Source organism: Corythoichthys intestinalis, chromosome 9 (genome assembly GCF_030265065.1).
Source record: "Corythoichthys intestinalis isolate RoL2023-P3 chromosome 9, ASM3026506v1, whole genome shotgun sequence".
Classification (NCBI taxonomy): Eukaryota; Metazoa; Chordata; class Actinopteri; order Syngnathiformes; family Syngnathidae; genus Corythoichthys; species Corythoichthys intestinalis.
Genome location: NC_080403.1, coordinates 51,183,048 through 51,198,581, shown reverse-complemented (window position 1 = coordinate 51,198,581; position 15,534 = coordinate 51,183,048). Strand labels below are relative to the sequence as shown.

The window sequence follows — 15,534 nt, the reverse complement described above, 5'->3', positions numbered from 1 at the left end:
CGAGCCAAAAATAGACACATTTCCAATTGGGGGGGATGGGGGCTATTAGGGTCCCTTGACAATCTTTCACATCTCGGGATGGAACAAAAAAGAGCAATTTAAAGCAAGAAACGTGGCCTGACACTTTGTGAAGTGATGACACGCGCGACACGTCCCTTGAGAGCAGGAATCCGTGAGCATCGATGAATTCACTTCTCGGCTTCTCTGATTTTGTGATGTGATTTTAGACATCGGAAGCAATTTATTATTAAAGTGGCACTTCTAACATTAGTGCCAGTTTGGGCTAGTTCATACAGGGTGGCTTTTTTGTCTTTAGTTGTGATACTTTGTAGACACAAACGTTTTACAAAGAAATAACTAACGCTGCAAGTGAAATAGAAATGATACAAATAAAATACTATATGCAATACTGTACAAATGTTAAAATATTTTTTTGAATGGTATTAAATGAAAAGAAGAGCAAGGAATTATTAACCGGAGATTAAAAAATAATACAATATGGAGATATTCATATGTCTCACACACACACACAAATATAAAAAAAAAAATAATCTGAAAATTGGAATTCGAACTGAAACATTTTAACATAATAATAAAAATGTGAAATGAAAATAATACAATATGAATCTGAAATATTATAAGTAGACTAAATAAAGTAGAGTGTGGCAAATAAGTATTTAGTCAACCACCAATTGTGCAAGTTCTCTTACTTGAAAAGATTAGAGAGGCCTGTAATTGTCTACATGGGTAAACCTCAACCATGAGAGACGGAATGTGAAAACAGAAAATCACATTGTTTGATTTTTAAAGAATTTATTTCCAAATTAGAGTGGAAAAAAGGTATTTGGTCACCTACAAACAAGCAAGATTTCTGGCTGTCAAAGAGGTCTAACTTCTTCTAATGAGGTCTAACGAGGCTCCACTCGTTACCTGTATTAATGGCACCTGTTTTAACTCATTATCGGTATAAAAGACACCTGTCCACAACTTCAGTCAGTCACACTCCAAACTCCACGATGGCCAAGACCAAAGAGCTGTTGAAGGACACCAGAGACAAAATTGTAGACCTGCACCAGGCTGGGAAGACTGAATCTGCAATAGGTAAAACGCTTGATGTAAAGAAATCAACTGTGGGAGCAATTATTAGAAAATGGAAGACATACAAGACCACTGATAATCTCCCTCGATCTGGGGCTCCATGCAAGATCTCACCCCGTGGCGTCAAAATGATAACAAGAACGGTGAGCAAAAATCCCAGAACCACACGGGGGGACCTAGTGAATGACCTACAGAGAGCTCGGACCTCAGTAACAAAGGCTATTATTGGTAACACAATGTGCCGCCAGGGACTCAAATCCTGTACTGCCAGATGTGTCCCCCAGGTAAAGAAAGTACACGTCCAGGCATGTCTGCGGTTCACTAGAGAGCATTTGGATGATCCAGAAGAGGACTGGGAGAATGTGTTATGGTCTGATGAAACCAAAATAGAACTTTTTGGTAGAAACACAGGTTCTCGTGTTTGGAGGAGAAAGAATACTGAATTGCATCCAAAGAACACCATACCCACTGTGAAGCATGGGGGTGGATACATCATGCTTTGGGGCTCTTTTTCTGCAAAGGGACCAGGACGGCTGATCCGTGTAAAGGAAAGAATGAAGGGGGCCATGTATCGAGAGATTTTGAGTGAAAATCTCCTTCCATCAGCAAGGGCATTGAAGATGAGACATGGCTGGGTCTTTAAGCATGACAATGATCCCAAACACACAGCCAGGGCAACAAAGGAGTGGCTTCGTAAGAAGCATTTCAAGGTCTGGAGTTGCCTAGCCAGTCTCCAGATCTGAACCCCATAGAAAATCTGTGGAGGGAGTTGAAATTCCGTGTTGCTCAACGACAGCCCCAAAACATCACGGCTCTACAGGAGATCTGCATGGAGGAATGGGCCAAAATACCAGCAACAGTGTGTGAAAAGCTTGTGAAGAATTACAGAAAACGTTTGGCCTCCGTTATTGCAAACAAAGGGTACATAACAAAGTATTGAGATAAACTTTTGGTATTGTGCAAATATTTATTTTCCACCAGGATTTGCAAATAAATTCTTTAAAAATCAAACAATGCGATTATCTGTTTACTTTTTTTTCTACATTCTTTCTCTCATGGTTGAGGTTTACCCATGTTGACAATTACATATTTTCAAGTGGGAGAGCTTGCACAATTAGTGCTTGACTAAATACTTATTTGCCCCACTGTATATATATATATATATACATATATATATATATTTTAACCCAGATAGCTCAAGGTAACACATTTTAGAGCTTTAATTGCAATACAATGAAACTGTGATATTTTTGCTTAAGATTATCATACCGTCAGAATCTCATACCGGCACAAGCCTAGTAGTTAGTACTAAAAGGTAAACAAATATTTTAAACAACACACTAGAACAGGGAGGGCCTCTCCCAGCTCCATCGGATTGGACGTCCATAGCCGTCAATGGCAGACAATGAGTTAAAAAAACAATGCACCCACTCTCGCTAGTGACAACACGTCCACATGCATGATCAAGGGCGACACGAGGAGGATTCCAAGCAGGCTGCACAAGCAAACTTGGGCTTCTTTTGTATCTTTTCTCATATGGTGCAAGAAAAAAAACAGCGTGACTCTGCTTGTTTTATGCAGCCCATCCCTACTTCTCCTCCTTCTTCTCGGACAAGCCCTTTCTTAAAAACCCAGTATAGAAAGCGTCGCTAAATAAGCTGAAGGACACTCCTCCCCACCACCCCCGAACTCCCCCACCTCGCTTCCTTCCTCCCTCCCTCCCTCCCTCCTCACCTGGCATCTCGTCGTCAAAATCCATGTCGTCCTGCGCCTCGTCTTCATTGCTCAGCGACCCGGGCATCTTGATCTCATCGCCCCCTCCTCCTCGTGCAAAAAGCCCCCTTTTAGGCTGACAATCGGGGAAGTTAACCCTCGGCACGCCGCTCACCCTTCCTCCTCCTCCTCCTCTTCTCGTCAGCCGCCGCTATATCCGCAGCTCTGTGATGAAACAAGAACATTCAAATGTGACGATGCGAGATCCGCGAATGAAAAAAAGAGGGGGGGGGGGGCAGTCTGGAGAAATAAAAAATAAGAAACACAGAGAAGAAGAAGGAGAAGAGGGGGGGAAATGGAACACACATGCCCAGATTGTGACGTCTGGTCTGTTGCCATGACGATGCATCCCATAATTTCAGACACAACTAGTTAGGCATGCCTGCAGAGTTCCACTAGTAGGGTGCAGAGAAATGAATAATAAAAGAGAATTTAAAAAGGTTGGACGCGCCAATTGATTTTTTTTTTTTTTTATGGTGGAAGCTTTTCCGTCAGACGTCCGCAAATTTGAGCGCCAAACTTCTCTGCTGCAGACCAAAATGAAGCCCCTCCCCCCCATCCAGGCACCCACCTCCCACTACCAGCGATATGTCAGTCTGTAACCATATATGGATGGTTATACTGACGTTTCGTTTCAATGTTTTGCATGTTATTTCATGTTTTCCAAAGCCAACGTGGCTAAAGTCCGAGGAGGCAGGCTGGCTGGTTGTCATGGTAACCGCAGCATCAACACGGGATGCCCCACGCGCGCAAACGCACAGCACTTGTTCTTCATTTAAGGCAGTGCTTCTCAATTATTTTCTCTTACGCCCCCCCAGGAAGACGTAAACGTTTCGCCCCCCCCCCCCCCCCATACACAACTCTCTGCCGCCACTGTAAATTGTATCAATTGCCTATAAATGGTTAATATAAGTATACCGCTGCATAATATTGTATCCTTTTTAATATTAAAGAAACAATACATAGCTCCATTTACAATAAAGTACAGAAAAGACAAAGTGCATCACTTTGCCTGAATTAAAAAAAAAAAAGTCACATTTAATCTGTACACATTCACAGTACATTTTTGACCATTTCATAGTGTAAAATAAATTTGAATAAAATCAATCAATAAATGATAACACATTCAAATAACCATTTAACTGTAAAAACAAAAACTTATTGAACAAAAACAACAGTGTCATTGGACAGTGGGACAGTTTTTATTTTTGCTATTTTGCACTGAGCAACTTGGTATGCCACCTTATATGATGCTAACAGTGCTCGCTGGTTTACTGATGTAACACTGTGAATCAAAGCGGGACAATTGTTGGCAATATTCGGCACGTCTTGGCCAAGGGTGAAAGTGGGCCAGAACGGTCAGGAATGCAGTTCCGGTATAAGATTCCGGGCCGGAATGCAGTTCCGGAATAAGATTCTGGGTCGGGATGCTGCTCTGGTACACGGTGCTTTGATTCCGAAAATATGACGGCAACTGTCAAAACGCTATGTAAAAAAAAAAAAAAAATTTAAATGCTAAGCTGCCACACATGCATTTCATCTCCAAAAAGAAAACAATCTGCCAACATCAGATTTACATACACAAGTGTTAACAACAAGCATAATAAAGTGCTTGTGTAGCGTAATCCGTTTCCACCGATATTTATTATCAATTTTATTCCACGGACGGCATGGAGGTTTCCCCAGCTGCTGCAGTAATCTTGAGTCTGACGATGATGAGTCACGTCAATGTGTGAATGCACGCAGCAAAGCAAAATGCCTGGAGTCATTTATCCGTTCAATTGGCTGACATACTGACATGTGATCAGCAGAGATAGTTAGCTCTGATTGGTTCAAATGTGCATGTTTTCTGGAACAGCAAAAAAAAAAAAAAAGTTTGTTGAATTGATGGGACAAAAAAAGCGCAATGCAACAGAAAATGGATCACATCTTTTATAGCAGGGAAAGAGTTGCGGAGGCTTTGGGGCCGTTTACATGGTGACTCTCCGAGAATACGAAAAATTTCAAATTTGCATTTGCATTTGAGAACGATGTAGTATTCATGCCAGGCCAGAGGGGGCAGTGCAGATTTACAGGGCGACAGAGAATGATGCACTTTGACCCCACCAAGCTCCCTCAACCCGTAAAAAAATATGCCCGCCCACTCGAAACACTGTCATTTTTCTTTTGTTCATAAAGGCACAAAAATTGAAACGTTCAATATATTTAATTGAGAAATATTATTAAAACAGTAAATTAAAGCCGACATCCCGCCATATTTGCTGTTTTTAATGTTTAGTAGCACCGCTGCGCACGCCCAATGTGACGTGCACGAGTGCTGACGTTAACGGCGCGGTCTCGCACCGCAGGAGCCTTTGATATGCATGCCGAGGAAGCCCCCCTTAACCCCCCGCAATCGGATTCTTCCACTTTGGAGGCAGGATTCTGAATTTTTCGTTTCGCCTTCAGTCTTCGCCGACACCATATGCACGCGAGGCGAGTCCGCTACTCAGTCATTACGTCTTTGTGTTGCAGAGTCGCCATGTAAACTGGCCCTTATTTATCATATTTAGTTTTATTTGCTCTGATTGGGAGGTTCAGAGCATCTTAGCTGTCCATGTGCACTTTGGACTTATTTTTGTTCATTTATGTTAGGCTTATTCATTTCCTTATGATTTAAAAAAGTCTATGTTTGCGCGATCTTCAAAATATATTCCATTTCACTCTGCATAATGTAAGTTTGTACTTATTTTTCTGAATGTATGTTACTTATATCTCTATTATTAAAAAAAAAAAGTAAAAGTAAATGTTTACATTAACTTCAATTTTAATATACAGCCTATGTTCTTAAGTAGTTATAATTGAGATTTGGCATTTAGTATGTGAGGAAATGAGGGAAAATAAAAATTAGGAGATGGAGGTTGGGGTTATTGCTGTTTTTGTTAACTTTTATTTTGCAAATCATTGAAAAAAATACAATTTTGAATGAAAATCAGTTTTTGTATGTGTTATAGAAATAATTGTGCCAAAACAGTTGTCTTTGAATTTCAGTAGTTTTAGGAGGTTTGACCTCCCCCCCCAAATGTAAATAAATAAATAGATAAATAAAAAATTCTGGCTCCGTGGAGACTTTCACATCAGGGAGTTCCGGCAAGAAATTCTAGCCACTTTCACCCCTGGTCTTGGCTGAAAAGAAATCAAGTGGCTTATCAATGTGAGCGGGGTCTAATGTTTATACGTGACATCTTATTTGATGTGGCTTCCTGCTGCCTGTTGCAAACATTTTTAGACACCGACTGGTGTTTTCTCATCTCCCACTGTATTAAAAGTCAAAGCCAAACGCTACATTCGCTTAGTCATATTTCCTCGTCTTAGCTCATCATATAGCCAGTGCTCTTTGCTGTGTGCTCTTGTTTTGTTCAAAATACTGCGCACACTTTAAAAATGATACATTATTCTATGGCGAAAAAAGTATGTTCCCCGAGGTCACATGCGCCACCCCTGGCAATACTCTGCGCCCCCCTAGGGGGGCCCACCCCACTATTTGAGAGGTACTGATTTAAGGGATTTTAATGGTGGTTAAAATTAACCAATATCACAAAAAGGTCGTTTATAATCTAACATAATAATATAAACATAATAATAATATTAACAAAAATGAATATATGGCGGAAAACACAGACAAGACTGAAAAAGCAGTTTCTGCTCTTGCACTCCTCTTTAAAAGAAACTGCTGTATTTTAAGCCAAAATAACTGTTGTTTGATAGAACAATATGTCTATATGCTGCCATAGCAGATTCATGGCGCATTAAGTCCCAGAACTATTTTTAATTTTTCCATTTTACCCTAGAAACCCCCGTTTACAGACGTTGCGCAACCACTTTTGTTTCAACCCAGCCATAAAAAGGTAAGTAATTATATTTATTGATCAAAATGTCCGTCATTTTTATCTTAGAATCATTAATTGATGTCTAATATTTCATTAAAAAAAAAAAAAAAAAAAAAAAGACTTAAAAAAATTATTCACTCTATTATTTTTTTTAAATGCCCTCCTGTTCAAAATTTTTCTTCCCCCAGAAAATAGAGATGTTAAGCTTTCCAATGATGTATCACGCATGCATATAGGACAGTTTTGAAATTTGGTCAAATTGGGGGTCCCAGAGCGGAACTTAAAGTCACCTGAGTGTTTTCCGCCATATACAGTGCCTTGCAAAAGTATTCGGCCCCCTTGAACCTTGCAACCTTTTGCCACATTTCAGGCTTCAAACATAAAGATATAAAATTTTAATTTTTTGTCAAGAATCAACAACAAGTGGGACATAACCGTGAAGTGAAACAAAATTTATTGGATAATTTAAACTTTTTTAACAAATAAAAAACTGAAAAGTGGGGCGTGCAATATTATTCGGCCCCCTTGCGTTAATACTTTGTAGCGCCACCTTTTGCTCCAATTACAGCTGCAAGTCGCTTGGGGTATGTTTCTATCAGTTTTGCACATCGAGAGACTGACATTCTTGCCCATTCTTCCTTGCAAAACAGCTCGCGCTCAGTGAGGTTGGATGGAGAGTGTTTGTGAACAGCAGTCTTCAGCTCTTTCCACAGATTCTCGATTGGATTCAGGTCTGGACTTTGACTTGGCCATTCCAACACCTGGATACGTTTATTTTTTAACCATTCCATTGTAGATTTGGCTTTATGTTTTGGATCATTGTCCTGTTGGAAGATAAATCTCCGTCCCAGTCTCAGGTCTTGTGCAGATACCAACAGGTTTTCTTCCAGAATGTTCCCGTATTTGGCTGCATCCATCTTCCCGTCAATTTTAACCATCTTCCCTGTCCCTGCTGAAGAAAAGCAGGCCCAAACCATGATGCTGCCACCACCATGTTTGACAGTGGGGATGGTGTGTTCAGGGTGATGAGCTGTGTTGCTTTTACGCCAAACATATCGTTTTGCATTGTGGCCAAAAAGTTCAATTTTGGTTTCATCTGACCAGAGCACCTTCTTCCACATGTTTGGTGTGTCTCCCAGGTGGCTTGTGGCAAACTTTAAACGAGACTTTTTATGGATATCTTTGAGAAATGGCTTTCTTCTTGCCACTCTTCCATAAAGGCCAGATTTGTGCAGTGTACGACTGATTGTTGTCCTATGGACAGACTCTTCCACCTCAGCTGTAGATCTCTGCAGTTCATCCAGAGTGATCATGGGCCTTTTGGCTGCATCTCTGATCAGTTTTCTCCTTGTATGAGAAGAAAGTTTGGAAGGACGGCCGGGTCTTGGTAGATTTGCAGTGGTCTGATGCTCCTTCCATTTCAATATGATGGCTTGCACAGTGCTCCTTGAGATGTTTGAAGCTTGGGAAATCTTTTTGTATCCAAATCCGGCTTTAAACTTCTCCACAACAGTATCTCGGACCTGCCTGGTGTGTTCCTTGGTTTTCATAATGCTCTCTGCACTTTAAACAGAACCCTGAGACTATCACAGAGCAGGTGCATTTATACGGAGACTTGATTACACACAGGTGGATTCTATTTATCATCATCGGTCATTTAGGACAACATTGGATCATTCAGAGATCCTCACTGAACTTCTGGAGTGAGTTTGCTGCACTGAAAGTAAAGGGGCCGAATAATATTGCACGCCCCACTTTTCAGTTTTTTATTTGTTAAAAAAGTTTAAATTATCCAATAAATGTTGTTCCACTTCACGATTGTGTCCCTCTTGTTGTTGATTCTTGACAAAAAAATTAAATTTCATATCTTTATGTTTGAAGCCTGAAATGTGGTGAAAGGTTGCAAGATTCAAGGGGGCCGAATACTTTTGCAAGGCACTGAATATAAATATTCTTTCCGACGATAAAATGAAAACGATCCAGTTAAATGCATTTTTTTTCGAATTCGTGGAGTGCATTGCTTAATATATAAGGGGGGTTGGACAACATAATGGGAGACACCATAAAAATAAACAAAAACAAATTTAATATGGTGTAACATGAAGTGTATGGTGCAACTTGTTAATTGTTTCCAAAGGAATTCCCAGCCATTCTACAGTTAGAATGACCATAAATGCTCAATAATGTTGAGGTCTGGGGATTGTGCAAGCCATACGAGATGCTCAATCAACTTCATTAGAATAGGGATGCAGCTATTGATTATTTTAGTAGTCAATTAATCGATGAACTGCTTAGTTCGTATAATTGAGTAATAAGGAATAATAATAAGGAACATAAAATAAAATTGAAATACCTGAGCTAAGCCTAAAACAGTATTAAAAAAATAATGAAGATCTGAGTACAGCAAAAGAACAATTGCTAACTTACATAGCAAAGGTCCGCTAGCCTAAATGCTATTAAAAGCTAACGTTTATTAAATTTTTTTTATTTTATTTTTTTTTTACAATGCTCTTTATTAGGCATGTGCCGGTAAAATATTCTGACAGAATAACCTTAGACCAAAATATCACGGTATTGCAATTACAGCTCTAAAAAGTATTAGAGATACTTGGGTTAAAAAACTTTTTTTTTTTTTTTTTTTAACTTTTTTCAATTAAACATTTTTATTTTTCAAAATATCTTAGCAAATTGGAACATAAGTATAATGTTAAGGAAATAAAAAATAACTGAAATATTCTCAATAAAATTACAATGAATGCAGTCCTTTAGGTGAGCCTAAACCAGGGGTCAGAAACCCGCGGCTCCGGGGCCATATGCGGCTCTTTGAATCTTCTGATGCAGCTCAGTTTTATAAGAAATAAATGCATATTTGATTAAAAGTCAATCTCGGGCTTGTGGGATTTAACATAGAACTTCCCATTAATAGGCAGATCAAGTCAGGATCACTGTTTTGTGTCTTTACAGAAGACTCACGCAAGTCTTTAATTCACCAACTATGTAAAGTCACGGTTGTGACTGGAAGGGGTACCCTGAAGTCTTTACTCTATCCACAGGCGCAAAGACTTTATGAAAAACCAAATGGTTAAAGGAAGCTATAATCTTTTGTTGCGTCAAATATGCACCACAGAAGAGTCGACCTGACGCAATCAGTTCAGAAGTCAATATGTACAGTACACGCGGCTCCCTTTAACGACTATTTTGCCAAAACTGGGTCGAAATGGCTCTTGGAGTGTTAAAGTTTGCCGACCCCTGGCCTAAACCCTCAGCCACAGTTTAACATTATTACCATCATCCCAAAAATAATTGAATTATTTTGAAGAAAAAGCACGTGTGTATGACTCGTAATCATGTTTACATTATACACACTCTTTCTCAACACAGGCAGTTGCCAGAGAGAAAAAAACACGTTTTACCACCGCTAGACACACTAAACGCGTTGGAGTTAATTCTTGTAGCTGGTGGGAAGTCTACTGCTTTAAGTTGGCGGCTGTTTACTAACGCCGGCAAGTCTTAGTCATTTTGCTTCTAGTTCTCTCTACATGTTCTAACGCCGCCGAGTCTGTCGTTTCGCATCTAGTTCTATATACATGTGATATCTACCAAAGCATTATGTGGTCGTAGTTTGTAACAACTGGGCATTGTTTGTAGAGGCTGTCGGCCGCAATCAGAAATGACTGTTTTTTTAATCTTGCAGCATAAGTTGTCGGTCCGTTTCTCATTGCGTCCCGAAGACCGCGCTGACTGTGATTTAGTTCCGCTTTATTTGGCATATTTCAATAATCGGAATTTGGATGTTTGTGAATCGTTCTCGAATCTTCCACGACCGAATCATGAATAATGTAAGAATCGTAAATTTCGCACACCTCTAGTAAACACTGTCATGAACGTTTCCCACCACGACAGTATTTACGAACCTTTAATTTTATATAAATGCGAAAATCATATTGGAGGTATTGCTTCCTTGGCAGCCACTCTGCAAACATGTTTTACATGTCAGTTGGCCCTCCTCCTCTAAGCCGCGGCCATCTGTAACTTTTCTGTAGCCGAAGTATTCCCATACCAGCGATTTCGTATTCTTCGATGGGGGAAAAAGTTAAGGAATTTCACCTCCTCCAGAAATTGTGTAGCACAGCTGACTCACTGACACTGAGCAACAACCCATGGGGGAGGGTTGACCCTTGCAGCTGCAAGCGAGGGATTTCTCCCTGCATTTTTGGGACATACAAAATAGCTAATACCGTAGGGACAGTATGACAGAAAAACGTTCAAACGTTTTCATTCCACGGCATACCTTGAAACCGGTAATCGGCACGTTACAAATGGTTTAAACACATATTCCCACAAAAGAACGGCTAATTATACCTATAAAGTAAATTACGAATACATTAAAAAAAAAAATTACTTAAACAAAAACTTAGCTTATGTTGGTCTTATCAGAGAGCAGCTGGATTCAGCCATGTGAAATGAGTTGTCATATTCACTGTCGCCACTAGAGGGCAGTGTATCCCTCCAAATCAATAAATCTAAATGGACACACATTCAAAACAAACCATTACAACGCCACATTAAATTCGAATCTTTCTCATCCAATTACTCGAGTTATTCGATTAATCGTTGCAGCACTACATCAGAATGTTCCTCATGCCATTCTTTATCAATTATGTTCATTGACTCTGATAGCACGCTCTTTGAGTGGACACCAGTTTATTATTTGCCTATAAAAAAATTAATGTTTTAGAATAGTGAAATACAATATATTACTAAAAAGGTACAATTACAATGTACTTCATTTTAAGGACATTTGTTAAAATACATTGCATAAATATTAGGATTACTTTAATAAGCATTTCTTTTAAATTTTATTGAACTTTACCAGTACCAAATATTTTTGTAATTGAGTTATAGTGCATTACAGTAGCCTTAAAACAAATACTTGAAAAACTGTCGACTTATAATTGATTTTGTGTACCACCACTCATAAGACATTTTAAAAAGGTCACATTTAAGCATGCCGAAACCATTGTTGATGCATTTTATAAGAAGTGAATTCAAATTTCCAATACCAAGAAGAAGTAAACTTCTAAAAGTAAGAATCCATCATCTTTATTATATTGTAGTTGTAGATTGCCAAGAATGAATAGAAAACTGTGTTCAATATCTGACCTCTTGTGGTAGATTACATAACCGAAACATGATCATATGATAACATAGCACACTACTTCGGAGCCCTCAAATATTTTCCGGGTTTATTTGGAAACTCGAGCATGATTTCCTGCAGTGAAATGAAAAAGAAAAAAGAAAAAAAACAGTCTTCCATCTTTGGGGTCTTTTATTGAGCTGTGTGGGTTTTTTAGGTACTTTTTTTAATCTTCCTCTTCCTCCTCTTCGTCCTGGTTGATCTGGAAGTAACGCAGCTCGTAGCTCTCCTTGGTGTTTGCCACCACGCGCAGCCAGTCCCGCAGGTTGTTCTTCTTCAGGTATTTCTTGGTCAGATACTTGAGGTACCTAGAAAGAGTAAATTCTTGTATAGTTGCAGTTTGGTGACAGAAACAGCATCGTGCTTGTGTGTGTCGCCCTCTAGTGGCGGTTGTTTTCAAAATTACAGTGAAATAAAGTTGGGCATGTCATTATAGTGCCATTTAGATTCACCCTATGCCAAATGTCAGCAGTTTGGCCCATTAAAGTGACATACAGCACAAAAATGAACGTTTATGGACATTTCCATTTTGGAGATGAGCATGATCGTACCTCTTTGAAAAAGGAACTTCAGAGCTGACTGCAATTTTGCTCTTGCTCCTCTCGATAGACACCACACCGCCACCCAGGCTGCCCGCTTTGCCGTTGACTTTAATGCGCTCCTGAAGGAATCGCTCCTGTTGAGTAATGTCAAATGTGTGACAAGGGTACAAGTAATGACAAGTGGTGGAATGTAACGAAGTACTAGTATTATTCAAGTACATTTTTGTGTATCTGTACATTATTTTCGTACAAATATTAACTTCACTACATTTTACAATAGGTATCTGTAATTTTTACTCCACTTTTCAAATTGTCGCCTGCAGTACACGTTATTTTAGTTTTCTTTGTTTTCTCATTGTGAATTGATAGTTTCGTTTTCATGCCTCTCGCGCAGTCGACAAGCCCCGTGCAACGATACCGTACCTGAGCACTAGAGGCAGCAACACGAGTACAAGCAAGATATTGCAGGTGAATAAGATATTGACCAATAAAAACCACCATTCGCTTGTACAGTAGGTGGCGGTATGCACCTAATAGTTGCTTGCAGCCTGCCATTAAGCTAAGATTTTGAACTTGTTAAGCTTCTGTTTATAGTGCAGTCAATTTTATTGCTTGTTTTTTTCCATTCTCCATATTTTGAAATAAAACTGAGAAGTCAATGAATTTCCTGTTCTGTCTTTGAATATTGACTCAGATCTCCTTATGTATATATCTATATATTTATGTAAATATATTAGTGCTGCAACGATTAATCGATTAATTCGAGTAATTCAATTAGAAAAAAGCTTCAAATCAAATTTTGCCGCTTCAAGTATTCGCTTATTTAGTTTTTGAAAGTGTTTGTATTTAGTTTATTGATTTGGGTGGATACACTGCCGTCTACTGGCAACAACAAATAAGAAATAACTCATTTAACATGGCTGAATCCAGTTGCTCCCTGCTAAGACCAACATAAGCTAAGTTTTTGTTTGAGCTAATATGTTTTTTTACGCATTCGTAATGAAGTATATAGGTATATTTAATCCTTTTTTGTGGGAATATGTATTTGAACGATTTGTTAAGCGCATTTAAAAAAAAAAAAAAAAAAAAAAAAAAAACTTTAGAATTTTATAGCATTTAGGCTAGAAGATTTTTGCTATGGAAGTTAGCCAATTGTTCTTTTGTTGAACTTAGATCCTCATCTACTTTTAATACCATTTGAGGCTAAGCTCGGGTACTTTATTTTCAAATGACAGTGCAACTCTGCATAGTTTGAACACTCAGAAATTTTATTTTGTCTCCGCATTTAATGCTCTTTTGAAAGCGCAATCTTAGCAAGACTTTGTTTTACAACTGCTAAAATTTATTCTGCAAAGAATTAAATGTTCCTAATCTGATTACTCTTATTCCAATGAACTAGTTAATAGATGACTTGACAACTAAAATAATTGATAGCTACAGCCCTAAAAAATATTGCAATGGGAGAAAATACTTTTACGTCTAACTTGTCATTTTGTACTTTTACTCAAGTAATCTTTTGCTTAGATATTGTACTTTTACTTTCCTTTTAGATACTGTACCATTTTTTGCATCTGCATCTGTACTTTTACTGAAGTTGAAAAAATTAAGAGTACTTCATCCACCACTTGTAATGACAAAATATGGATTTACACCTAAAAATGTCAGTAAGGCTGAGGAATAACTGAGTTTGAGTGAACAAAAAATAGCATGTCATTTTTTTAAACAATGTCTGATTGGAGAAAAAAAATAAAGAAAACTCAGTAGCATTGGTGTAAAGTTTGCATTCTTACATTGTATTTGAGACTGTCATTACATAAGTAGCCTACAAGATGAAAAAGCGAGGTCACCCCGAGTCTATTTTAACACTTCTTGCGACTGACAGCTGTCAGAAACCATCATAATCTACTCACAAAGTTGGCAGCGTCCATAATGCCATCCTCCACGGGGTGCGTGCAATCCAACGTGAACTTTAAAATCTGCTTCTTCCTCTTCCCACCGGGCTTTTTGACCACCACGTGCTTCTTCTGACGAGACACAACATGACAACGTGTTACATTCAAACCACACAACCGCCAACTAAACGAGTGGCATTAACCATTATAATAAGTGAAACTCCGCTGTTTTACGCGGAGCTGCGGCTAAGCTAACGTTAGCAATAATATTGTTGACAAGCGGCGCGACATGTAAACGCCGACGCGTGCCGAAAGTCCGTCGGCGGAGCTCTGTAACATTCGGCTACCTTGTTACGTTAACCCGGGGGGGACATATATCATATGTATTGAGAGAGGAGTGTTTAGTTTGGTCGCCGAAATACTCACAGTCGGCGCCATGGCTGACACGTTCAGCAAAAAGGAAGAGGAAACGCTGGACAGGAAGTATAATAGATGCCCGCTGTATTCAAGCAGCGACATTGCTTTCTCATCGATGACTCGGCACTCGATTAGCAAATTAATGTCCTGTTTATCCCAGGCAATGTGTTTTTGTTGCTTTAGCGCGATACATTTAGGACTTTTTGCAAGTTATATCAAATTTGTAAAAATACCGTTCAATAAATTAAAGCTAAAAAGTAAATATTCCTTTGAAAAAACACATGATTCAAATTTGTGGCTCAAGTAGACAATACAGCACAGGTGTCAAACCGATTCCAGAAAGGGCCAAGTGGGTGCAGGCTTGCTTTCCAACCAATGAAGAGGACACCTTTTCACCAATTAGATCTTTTACACGTGTAATCAGTTAAACTTTGTCAGGTGCTGCTTGTTTCAGCAGGACGTTCACTGGTTAAACTCTCTGCGCGTTATCGGTTGGAACAAAATCCAGCACCCAACTGGCCCTTTCTGGAATCGGTTTGACACCTGTGCAATACAGTAACCTTGATAAGGAGTTGCTTTATTATTAAATTATTAAATATTAAAATGTATTAAAGTATCATTTAATATATATGCGGCCACTTTATTAGGTACACCTGTCCAACTGCTCGCTAACACTTAATTTCTAATCAGCCAATCACATGGGGGCAACTCAGTGCATTTAGGCATGTAGACATGGTTTAAGACAA

The 15,534-nt window shown here is 38.9% G+C and overlaps 2 protein-coding genes across 2 annotated transcripts in view; both read right to left on the bottom strand.

Annotated features, from left to right (window-relative positions):
* The window catches only part of chd5 (chromodomain helicase DNA binding protein 5), an 89,204-nt gene extending 86,116 nt beyond the window's left edge, over nucleotides 1-3,088 (bottom strand). The window contains exon 1 of the mRNA XM_057845922.1: nucleotides 2,833-3,088. Within this exon, the coding sequence (XP_057701905.1) occupies nucleotides 2,833-2,899 (67 nt within the window). The 5' untranslated portion in view covers nucleotides 2,900-3,088. The remainder of the gene's footprint in view (nucleotides 1-2,832) is intronic.
* Nucleotides 3,089-11,827: 8,739 nt separating this feature from the next.
* On the bottom strand, nucleotides 11,828-15,115 carry LOC130921865 (60S ribosomal protein L22-like). Its single transcript, XM_057846206.1, has 4 exons — nucleotides 14,798-15,115; nucleotides 14,390-14,503; nucleotides 12,489-12,613; nucleotides 11,828-12,245 (listed from the first exon to the last, which is right to left on the bottom strand). The coding sequence occupies exons 1-4, from the start codon at nucleotides 14,888-14,890 to the stop codon at nucleotides 12,104-12,106; spliced, it is 474 nt and encodes a 157-aa protein (XP_057702189.1). The 5' UTR covers nucleotides 14,891-15,115; the 3' UTR covers nucleotides 11,828-12,103.
* Between the last annotated feature and the right edge of the window lie 419 nt (nucleotides 15,116-15,534).

Excerpts from the sequence above, each read along its gene's own strand:
- LOC130921865 (XM_057846206.1), bottom strand. The coding sequence starts at position 14,890 with ATGTCGCTGCTTGAATACAGCGGGCATCTATTATACTTCCTGTCCAGC. Across the intron at positions 14,504-14,797 it reads TGTCAGCCATGGCGCCGACT|AAGAAGCACGTGGTGGTCAA; the intron begins GTGAGTATTTCG and ends GTGTCTCGTCAG. Across the intron at positions 12,614-14,389 it reads TTATGGACGCTGCCAACTTT|GAGCGATTCCTTCAGGAGCG; the intron begins GTGAGTAGATTA and ends ATTACTCAACAG.